Below are 11,259 nucleotides of genomic sequence, written 5' to 3' on the forward strand. Positions count from 1 at the left end.
CTTCCTAATCTGTCTTCCCCAGTGATCTGGGATCCAGACATTATTGCCTAAGCAATTCTGAAACCCCAAACTCCTAACCCAAACTCAAAATATGAAGCCACGTATTCCAGCTCAGTTCAAACCCCAACCTGTACTTAAACCTTGGACTTCAAATAAGGAGTTCCTGAATCACTCAGATCAGACAGCCGGGATACCGGAAACCCTCCCATTACACTCGGTCCTAATTGAAATCTTCAGGCCAAAGCAGAACCCAAGTTAAAGCTGATTAGAGAACAAGAGACGGCACACAGGGCTCTGAGTACAGACTCTGGGAGGAAAGAAGGCACAGAATGAGTGTCCAGGCAAGAGAAAGGGGACAAAGTGGGCAGGGAGCACAGGACAGGTGGACACGGTGCGAGATGGCCTGGAGGCTGGGGAGGTGTGGGTGTGCAGATGCGGGGAGAGCAAGAAGAGAGGGGAGATGTGGAGCCGAAGTTAAGGAACACAAGGGGGCGAAACACGAATGAATAGGGCTGTGAAGGGGAGGGAGGGGGGCAGAAAAGCAGAGCTCAGAACTGAGCTGGGGACGGGGCAGGCCAGCTGTAAACAGGAGTCGAGGGAGGGAGGGAGCCAGAATGAGCGGAGGGAGCAGCCAGCAGACGCCCCAGCCTGCTCCCCTCCCCAGCAGGGAGCAGGGAGCGGAGAGGGAGGGAGCACCAGCCTCCTCTCCCCTTTTTTGGAATCTGCCTTTCCGCCACCCTTTCCAACTTCCTCTGCCTTTCCTCCAGTTCCGGAGGGGTAAGGGGGACCAGCCCGGGTTTCCCTCCCTCTGCTGCTTGCACTTCCCAAGTCCAGTCTAAGGAGATTAGGCTGAGCAGTGAAGGCAGGGCCTCAGCTGCCCAGAGCCTGAGTCACCACATAGTTGAGGTTCCTGTCACTCGAAGTCCCGCCTCTGCTACACCCTGTGCCCTCTGCCCGCCCCGGGACTTGGAGGACTTGGAGCGCTGGGGCTTGACCTGCCGCGGGACCTGCTCTACTTCTGTGTTCAATACCCAGCCAGGGCTGCTGGCAGCCTTGGATACCACCCTCTGTCTGCCCCCAAAACCAAGTGTGCTTGGTCCATCATAGTGGCCCCGCAACTTTGGGAGAAGCGCCGCCCTCCTGCTCTTAGGAAGCAAAATGACTCAGTGAGTGGCTTCGAGAACTGTGGAAAGACTTGCATGCACCCTTGATAAGTCACTTCCCCTCTCTGCTCGTTTCCTCCTGGCTACAATAAAGGGACTACCTAATGGGGTCTCTCAGGCAATCCTGCATAAGGTACATTCTGTAAGTCTGAGTCCAAGAGATGGAGTGTTCCCACCGAGGAGGGTGGGCTAAAGGAGTGTGTTTGCTCACCCCTGTCCTAACAGGAGTGGGTGGGGTAGGGCCCAGGCACCGCCACAGTAGGGCAGCCCACACCCTTGGCAACTCGGTGATTCAGGCCCCACAGAGAGTCGGCCTGGCAGGAAAACACCCCGTGGCTTCCCTGTGACTCAGGGGAAATGCAGATCTCCCTGAAGAATGACTGGCCAGGGTCCCACTATAACCAACTCATGTCCCCTGCACCTAGAAAGTTTCTGGTCCCCGTGTAGCCCCCACTGCCCCTGATGGGCGCCCTAAGCTCATGGGACCGCCTCCCTGGCCTACTCAACTGCTTCCAGCCCTCCTACCTGGCCCTGGCAAGCCCTCTACCCTCGGCCTTCAACTCCATAGCCCTCCCTGCCCTGCCATGTCCCCTCAGTCACCCTTTGGCTCTGCCCATCCTCACTATCCACCCCCATCCTGGCAGAGCCAGCCAGATGATTGCAAAAGGGCTGAGCCAGCGGGAGAGGCCCTCACATGACACCTGTTCCTGCTTCGGAGGGGAGGGGGCAGCTGGAAGTAGAGGGAAGCACATTCCATGGGAGATCCGATCAGAAATAGCCCCAAACCCTGACCGTCCGGCCCCTGCTCTGCCCATGGCCAGCCCATCGTGTAAACAGGCTCCGGTCAGTAGGCTCCCCCTTTGGAATCCTGAGGAAATGAGGAAAGCAGGGGGCAGGTGGAAGTTCCCGAAAGGGAGGGGGCCACAAGAATGAAAAGAGCCCCGGGAACATCTAGAGACCCAGGGTCACCAAGGACACCTTTGCCACCTAAGCAGTCCCACGTGCCCATGGCATTCTGCCTCTTCTGAGACACAGGTGACTACAGCACAGAGCTCAGCAGCCACCTTGACCGCCATTCCACCCATCGCTTGGGTGCTGAAGCGCTGGGACACCCCAGTAATTCCACTGGAGTAAAACGACAGCCTCTCCCGGGAGCCATGCCAGCCTCATTAGAGCAAACAGACAGGAGCAGGTGACTGTCTCCCTAACCTTTCAGGAGCACTGGCATTTTAGCTCCACGGCATGGGGGGCAGGGGCACGGAGAAGAGGGTGAGGACCCCAGAACGGCACTCCCACAGACGACCAGAGCCGCTGGGGAAGTTACCCTGCAGTGTAGGTACGGCTGGTGGGGTGCGCCAGGGAAGCCACAGTCACCCAGGAAAACCCACTTGACGTGTGGAGGGAAAGTTCTGGGTTCCGAGGACAAAGAGTGCTGGTTGCCATGAAAACCACAGTACTGATTTCAGAAATGACTGGGTGGATCCTCCAAAACACTTCATTCCTCTCCCTTCAACATTCTAGAGCCTTCCCCCACCTCTCAAAAGGGGAAGTGGCACTTCTGGGGCATGTGGGCAGCTGGTGGGATGGGTCTGACCCAGGGTGCAGAGCAGCTGTCCAGCTCCAGCTCAAACAGGAAAGGAAAAAAAGGAGACAATCGAGGTCTTTCTTGGAAGAACTTTAAAGGCTTTTGGCGTCTTAATAAGTGACTTAAGCAGAAGGGCCAACAAAGCTAAAATAAATAGCTGCTCATAACCAGTATCTACCGGTTTGTATACAGGCTGAACCAAGTCTCAGGCGTTCCCATTCACGCGCTGGGCTCGGTAAAGATTTCATCTGCAGCGGGGACAATGGATGGAGCTACAGCGTGTTATGCTGAGCGAAATAGGTACATCAGAGAAAGACAAATACCGTATGCTTTCACTCGTATGTGGAATTTAAAAAACAAAACAAATGAGCAAAGGAAAAAAAGAGACAAAGCAAGAAACAGACCCCTAACTATAGAGAACAAACTGGTGGTTCCCAGAGCGGAGGGGGTGAGGAGATGGGCGAAACAGGGGATGGGGATCAAGGAGTGCCCTTGTCTGATGAGCACTGCGGATATATGGAAGTGTTCAGTCACTCTATGGTACAGCTGAAACGAATATAACACTGTGTTAACTACACTGAATTAAAATAAAGATTTCATCTGCAGTCAAAAGCACCTGAGCCCAGACCCCTCTCCCTTCTCCACCTCCTCTTCTGGACGCTCTAAGAGTTTGCCCAGTAAGTGGATAAAACGGCTTCCTCCTTCCTTCCATCTTACTCCAGCTCGCCAAGATCATGCCCTGTTCTCAGCCCCGACCCACTCACAAGGCCCCCTTCCCTTTCCTCCTCGCGACTCCGGCCGGGGCCCCAGCAGGCACGCGCTGCAGCGTGGGCGCCGGGATGCCAGCTCTAGGTGGTGCGTGGGTGGCACGAGCCTCCCCGGCATGTCAGGAAATGGGCCCAACAACCAGAGACGGCCCCCTGGCGCAGGCGCTCACTGGCCGCCGAGGCGAGCCGGGCGGGGCCGGGAGGAGCAGGGGAGCCAGGCCGAGCTCCAGCAAGCGCGGGGCCCCAGCCGGGATCGGGAGGGCGCGAGTCCCAAGCACAGCCCCAAGCCCGCGGCTGTACGGTGACTCAGGCCTCCCCGGGGCAGGGCGGGACCGAACCAACTCCAGCTGGACCTGCCCTCTTTCCCCCGCCCCACATCTGCCGCTAGAAACTCCTGCTGTTAACCTCTTTCTTGCCCACCAGGGCAGGGCAAAGACCCTCTAGTTCCATCCCGCTTTGCAGGCCAGCAGCTACCCTGCCCGAGGCCACAACACCCTGCCCCTGGGCTGCCCACCCCACCTCCGTTTGAGGGTCCTGGCCCTCCCCCAAGCACAGGCCTGGCTTCATCCAACAACCTGGCCACTCTCCTCTGCACCAAACCGCCAAAGCTTGAGGCACCAGAGGCAGGACGTGCAGATGAGTCACCCTTCCTGCAGTCCGAGGGAGGCTGAGAGGCTGGATCCCCCAGACCCGCCCAGTCCCCGTTGGGGTGCCAGGCCTGCTGCCGCCCAAGTTCTACCCCCCCTGCAGAAACCCCATTTTCCGCAGCTGGGCCCCACTCCTGGTCTCTGGCCTGCCCCTTCAAACCTTGTAGAACTGGGGTCTCTCCCAAGTCTTCAGCTACTGGTAAGGTCAAGGATACTGGGAAGGGGGTGAAGATTACACAAGCGAAGGAGCAGGGAGGTGTGGTGGGAAACGGATTTGTGAAGGGAGTCTGACAGGTTAGGTGAGGCCCAGCACCCAGCGCAGGGCCCAGCCCAGCCAGCAACTAGCACTTTTAGATTCTAACCAAGAGCAGCCCGGAATGCTCGGAAGCAAGACAGCTGGCAAGTTTGGATCCAACTCAAGATGACCTGCCAGGGAGCAAACCCTGAGCAAGAACCAGCCCATCCTCACCCAGCTGGATTGCACACTGGGACTCTCCTGCGCTCATTCTTCCCAGAACCCCAACTGTAGTCCAAGTACCCAGCTAGATGACTGCCCTACACTCTCCCAAGCTACCAGACCATGTGTACCTGAAAAGATCACCTTCTTCCCCTCCCAAGCTAAGCCCTTCTCTGTGCTCAGACTAAGGGTGGGAGAAAAATAACACATATAAAACCATAAACTAGAGACCAAAGGTTGAATCGTGACTGTTTCTGCATCTGCCTCAAAATGTGAACTGAACTAGAGCTTTCCAACTTCACCTAAACTGGTAATACACAGGGGGACCTTCAATGCTTTTCAGAAAAGACGACAGAAAAAAAGACAAAATAGAAACAAGACCCTGTGAAAAGAGCATGATAAAAATTAAGCTCAAGAGAGAAAAACTAGTACCCCCAGGTCTGAGTGGGTTCTTAGGTGGCAAGTCAGACTGCTCCACGTTCCAGGAAGCAGCAGGGCACATTGCCAGTACAGGGTCCAGTGACACCCACTGGGGTCCAAATCCTGTCTCCAGAGGCAAGTCACTTACATCTCTGAACCCCACTTCCTTGTGAGAAAGTAGGAATACCCCAGAGATGATCCGCAGCCAGGTTAGGGCCAACAGGCCAGCCCTGTTCTGAGTAGTCTGTGCCTGATATTCCTGCCTGTTTGAAATATTTCAACTAAGACCCTCGATGCCACCACCTCCCTCCCTCCCAGGGCATCTGTGAGAAATAACGTGAAGTCCCTCCACACACTGTGCGCTACTGTACCTCAGCAATCCGGACCTGAAGAACTGGGTAGTTACAAAGCTCCATGTCACCACCCACCCTAACTGCATCCAGTCTTTCCCAGCTAGGCTAGAAGTCAGTCATCACAGTAGAGGCAGAGTGAATACAGTCAAAACTGAGAGAGGCCCCTCTTCCGCCCTTCTGAAGACTCCTCTCCTGCAAAGGGAGGTACTGCAGGCCCAGAAAATACCCTGCTTCAACGTATCTATACTCCCCTTTGAAGAAGCCATCACTCATAAAGGAGGCAGGACAATGTTCAGTTTCCTTTAATGACCCCCATCTCCCTGAAGGGCAGGTACAGGCAGCTAGGCGATGGCAAGAGATGTTCACTTGAAGATCTTGCCCTGATTGAAGGTTTTGCCCACATGCTGGAAGGCCCCCTCCCAGGAAAAGTACTCTCGAACCAGCGTCTGGGTCTCCTCGCTGCCAGGATCCAGTTTCCGCCATGTATAGGACTCGTAGTCCACCTGCCAATCTGGACTCAGCTGGGGAGAGAAAGCCAGGTTAAGCAGCATGTGGTCAGTTATCAGACACTGTCCCACACCTGTTACTTCCAGCTCAGACCCACGTCATCGGATCCTGAAATGCAGTGACCATGGCAGTCCTTCCTGTGTACATTCCCTGAACTCTCCTGAATGCCTACAAGCACAGGGATGAAGGTGGCCTTCCCATCCCCTTGCCCCACCCTGAAGAGAAAGACTCCTCCCCTCCACCTTTCCTCACCGGAAAGGCAAGCTCCTGGCCTCGGAAGACCCAAACTCCAGAAATGGAGCTGCTATTGTTGGTTCCAAAGAGGATGACGCTGGCAAAGGCATTCTTCCTCAGCTTGTCCAACCGCTGGAACATTCCTGAAGGGGTGAGGGAGAACATGCAGCCTTTAGAATCACATCCCCCACTGCCTTGTCCTCCCCCTTCCTCTTCCTAGACCCACCCTCTTCTCACCAGTGATGAGGTTGCAACTCATGAAGGTCTGGGTGAGCTCTTCAGGGAAGCGGTACTCAGCGTACCACAGAGACCAGCCATCCTTATCAAAGTGCTCCCAAAAATACGGCAGCGCCACAGAAAGTGTGTCCTCATTGGAGTACTTGCGCTTAAATTCGTCCAACACAAAGGTACTGAATGGAGGAAACAAGCAAGATCAATGGGCAGAAGGCCCTACTGAAGCAACAAAGCGTTGTCAGGCTAAGAGCAACTAAGGGCAAATTTCACTTAAAATATACTGGTTTAAAGGAAGAGGTCACTGGATTGGCAGATGGGTACAACCTTGTAAGGGAAGAGAGCTAAGGGCATATAAAGGAGCATATAAAGGGGCACTCCTCTGCTCCCTATTTGCAGCCTAAATCAGCTAAGCTTGAGGAGGGTGGGACCCACTGGGTGGGGTGGGGGGGCCTGAGAGAGCCCTGCCCCAAGAAAAGCACGGCCAACTGCTGCCCCCTGGTGGAGACCCAGAATGAACACTGCTCCTTCGAGGGCCCACCCCCTCCGCAGGGCCCTCTCCCACTGAGTCACACTCAGTCCCTGACTCACCCAAGTCTCTTCCCCCACCACAGGCCTCTTCGGGTTACACACACTACAGTGGGACAGTAATGTAAGCAGCAAATGTTATCAAAGGGCCTCTGCCCCAGGCCCCAGACCTTATACCCGTGGCCTTGAGTCACTCTGCCCGGGAACAAGCCCGGATGCTGCAAAGCCCTTAGTTCAGATACTTGAAGCAACCTGGCACACTGAGCTGAGAAGGCTCTGCCCTGTAAAGAGTCCCTCCCCTCGTGGTAGGGTGCGCTTTCTTTCTTTCCAGTTATAAAAAACCACATGCTGACTGAAGAAAATCACCCGCAATGCCAGCAAACAATAGAACGTATTAATATGTTTATGTCCTTCCCGCTGGTGGCTTTCCAGAGCTTGTGGCCTTCCAAAGACGATGTGTGTAGTTCTGTGCCTTCCATGATTTGTTCATTTAATACTGTCACCCCATCAGGGATTCTTTACAAGTGTTTTAAGATTTTTTATTTATTCATTTGAGAGAGAAAGAGAGAAAGCGAGAGCACAGGGGCGCCTGAGTGGCTCAGTCGGTTAAGCGGCTGCCTTCGGCTCAGGTCATGATCCCAGGGTCCTGGGATCGAGCCCCGCATCAGGCTCCCTGCTCGGCGGAGAGCCTACTTCTCCCTCTCCCTCTGTCTGCCGCTCTGCCTACTTGTGCTCTCTATCTCTGTTAAATAAATAAATAAAAATTTAAAAAAAAAGAAAGCGAGAGCACAAGCGGGGGGAAGGTCAGAGGCAGAAGGAGAAGCAGACTCCCCCCTGAGCAAGGACCCAGACACGGGACTCGATCCCAGAACCCCGGGATCACGACCTCAGCTGAAGGCAGATGCTTAACTGAGTCACCCAGGCGTCCCTTACAAATGTTTTAATGGCTAAATAATCCTCTACTGTATGACTGTGCCATAAACCTATTTTAAAAAACCCCTGCTAAATGTTTAATTGGCTGAATCATTCATTAGTATAAATAATGCCAACAAACCCTAGAGTTAAAACCATTCCTTTCCCTCTTTCCTTATAGATAAGGTTAAGTGGTGTGACCTGCCCACTGTTACAATGTAGCAAAGCAGAGGCTGCCCTTGAACCATGGGTCCTTCGTTCCTTCCCAAATCCATAACAGAGACCTCCTCTGAGGAGTTTCCACCTCAACCACCCAAAAAAGGGACTGGGGATTTTTTCTTCACACCCTCCTGAACCGTTCGAACTTTATAATTTATGACCATGTTGTATCCGTTTCTCCCCAGATGAGGACAGGCTCTGAATGGCTCCTGAAACAAGTGTAGCTGGAAGGCATTAAAAGAACTAGAACCGGGGCGCCTGGGTGGCTCAGTCGGTTAAGTAGCTGCCTTCAGCTCAGGTCCCAATCCCAGGGTCCTGGATCAAGCCCCACGTGGGGCTACCTGCTCATCGGAGCACCTGCTTCTCCCTCTCCCTCTGCCTCTCCCCCTGCTCATGCTCTCTCGCAAATAAATTAATCTTTAAAATAAATAAACGAATAACTAGAATTAACTCTTGACAAACAGCAGTCTTCATCTTCGAAGACATTACCTCTGTGGCGTTAAAAATCCTGGGGAAAATCATCTTGGCAGCCCAAGAGAGCACCATGGTAATACAGCAAATTGGTATTAACCAATATTCCCAAAAGGATTTAAGTTTATTAATGATTTTCAGTCTACTCGTGATTTATTTTCTGCCCAGAATACACAGACCTAATATACGTGAAAATCTCTAGCTATCAATTAAATGGGTCTGTGTTACCGCAGCATATGTAACCGGGGTTAGTTATCACAGCTTATGTACACACACCAAAAATCCTGCTCACTCCTGACCTGCCCCTGTGTTAGGTTCAAGATCAATCACTTCAGTTCAAAAAGAAATACATCTGTAAAGAGCAGCTGCATCTGGAGACTTCCTTGGTCTTGTATGAAGTGCCTGGGCCTAAGAGCTACACTGCTTGCTCCCCAAATGGGGCGCCTGGGTGGCACAGTCAGGTAAGCACCAGACTCTTGATTTCGGCTCAGTCACAATCTCAGGGTTGTGAGATCGGGCCTCATTTGAGCTCCGCACTCAATGGGGAGTCTGCTTCTCTCTCTCTCCCCCTCTGCCCCTCCCCCTGCTCATGCATGTGCCCCCCCAACAAATAAATAAAATCTTAAAAAAAAAAAAAAACACCACCATTACAAAATGGGGAAGGTGAACCCTGTTGAACTCCCATAGACCAACTAGTGAAAGGCTGGATGGCTTTGGGAAAGGCAAAGTGAGTGGATGAAAAAAGCAGGGAGCAAAGAGAACCATGTGAAGTAGCTCCGGACAAGACAGGTCTCATAATGCTTGCAATTCTAATGAAACGACCTAGGGCAGTAACTGATGACTTGAGTATAGAATAGCAGGCAAGTACTAGATGTCCCGCTTTTTTTCACACCAGAAAGTTTCCTGTTCTTCCAAGAACCTCAACCTTTACTGAAAAGGTTGGCAGTGGATGGGGTGATGACCATCCCATCTACTTCCTCCTTGAGGAGTTTAATTCCCCCAATCTGGGAAACAATGAAGCAGACAGGCACTGTGGAGTTATGGTCACCCTCCCTTCTCAGTGAGAATGTTTATACTGTCTGTTCATCAGAAGACTAAAAATATAGAGTGCCTGGGTAGCTCAGTCGGTGAAGCGTCTGCCTTCAGCTCAGGTCATGATCCCAGGGTCCAGGGATGGAGCCCCACGTCGGGCTCCTTGCTCAGTGGGGAGCCTGCTTCTCCCTCTCCCACTCCCCCTGCTTGTGCACACGCACGCACCCTCTCTCTCTCTCAAATAAAATCTTAAAAAAAAATTCACCCAATTTTTGAGTATAAACTCAAGAAATTGTTTTCCTTGCAAATAAAACATCTTTCAATTTTATACAGACAACCGAAAACGGCCCTGGCTGTGAGAGGGGAACACACTAGGCGAAAACTGGCCTTCTTGAGTCCCACCCCCCCTACCCTCCAATACCCTTACCTCTTGGGCAGGTGAGCAAAGGGGTCCTTGGCCTTCGGCTCAGCAGCCAGTGCCTGCTCACATTCATCCATCTCCTCCTCAGGAGCAGGGGCAGCAGCCTTTTTCTCCTCTTTCCTCTCAGCCTGGGGCTTCTGCTTCTCTTCCCGAGAACCCTTCTCTTTCCGTGGGGTGTCCTTTTTAGGCTGGCTCTCTGCAAACTTTTTAGCTGGTGCAGAGAAAGGGAGAGAAGTCAGTGTCCTGCCTCTTTCCATATGCCCCTAAAGGCAGGCAGCGAGCAAGGTGATGGAGGAAAACCGCTGGGTGGGACGACTACGGGATCTAGGCCCTGCACTGCTCGGCCGCCAGCTCCCAGTACGTCCTGGAGCAAGAACACAACACTCGGCAACACACACACGGACATCACGGTTTCTGTATGTTAACGCCAATGAAGGAAAGTCTGTATGCGTATCAAGTATTGGTCACTACGTGGGATACCCTACATTCTGTGGGTCCACGTAACCCACAAGCTTGATGATGGGCAATCGAGGGGCCGAGACCGAGCCAGGCCACGCGCTCCTCCCCCAGCAGACTCACCGTCAAACTGGGCCATCTTCTCGCAGAGCTTCACCTCCCCCAGGACGGCCCGGAACTGCGGCTGGTTGATGCAGGTGACGAACCAGCGGGTGGTATTGGGGAAAGCCTGGCGGAAAGAAGGCTCCAGGACCTGTCAGAACACAAGGGCAGAAGCAAAGGTCTTGAGGGGTTTCAAGCCAGAGACCTTTGTCTCTTTCTACACCAAGGCTCCACCTCCCTCTCAACCCCGAGAGGGCAGCTCCCTAGATATCATCCAACCCTGGAGGGCTGCTTCCCATTGACCTTCCTCCTTTACGGGATAGTCTGACTTAATGCACACTTGATCCCGTCTTTCGTTTACAACAAATCTACTTGATAGATATGTTCATATGGAGCCTTACTCCTTTTACAAAACCATTTCACACCTACACATTCTAATCTTTTAAATGTCATGTGTCGGGGCGCCTGGGTGGCTCAGTTGGTTAAGCGACTGCCTTCAGCTTAGGTCATGATCCTGGAGTCCTGGGATCGAGTCCCGCATCGGGCTCCCTGCTCGGCAAGGAGTCTGCTTCTCCCTCTGACCCTCCCCCCTCTCATGCTATCTCTCTCTCGTTCTCTCTCTCAAATAAATAAATAAAAATCTTAAAAAAATAAAAATAAAAATAAATGTCATGTGTCAGGGCGCCTGGGTGGCTCAGTCGGTGAAGCGTCTGCCTTCGGCTCAGGTCATGGTCCCAGGGTCCTGGGATCGAGC

At 53.1% G+C, this 11,259-nt stretch overlaps 1 protein-coding gene across 1 annotated transcript; it reads right to left on the reverse strand.

The window, feature by feature from the left end:
• Window positions 1-5,678: 5,678 nt before the first annotated feature.
• LOC145719426 (elongation factor 1-gamma-like) lies at window positions 5,679-10,680 on the reverse strand. The gene is made up of 5 exons (XM_081810919.1): window positions 10,527-10,680; window positions 9,954-10,158; window positions 6,371-6,543; window positions 6,152-6,276; window positions 5,679-5,913 (listed from the first exon to the last, which is right to left on the reverse strand). The coding sequence occupies exons 1-5, from the start codon at window positions 10,540-10,542 to the stop codon at window positions 5,755-5,757; spliced, it is 678 nt and encodes a 225-aa protein (XP_081667045.1). The 5' UTR covers window positions 10,543-10,680; the 3' UTR covers window positions 5,679-5,754.
• Window positions 10,681-11,259: the final 579 nt, after the last annotated feature.

Source organism: Leptonychotes weddellii, unplaced genomic scaffold (assembly GCF_054177405.1).
Source record: "Leptonychotes weddellii isolate Sample4059 unplaced genomic scaffold, ASM5417740v2 HiC_scaffold_4382, whole genome shotgun sequence".
Classification (NCBI taxonomy): Eukaryota; Metazoa; Chordata; class Mammalia; order Carnivora; family Phocidae; genus Leptonychotes; species Leptonychotes weddellii.

Coding starts and splice junctions, on each gene's coding strand:
- LOC145719426 (XM_081810919.1), bottom strand. Junction 6,544..9,953: donor TTTGCTCACCTGCCCAAGAG/GTAAGGGTATTG, acceptor TCCTCCATTCAG/TACCTTTGTGTTGGACGAAT. Junction 6,277..6,370: donor GAGTTGCAACCTCATCACTG/GTGAGAAGAGGG, acceptor TCACCCCTTCAG/GAATGTTCCAGCGGTTGGAC.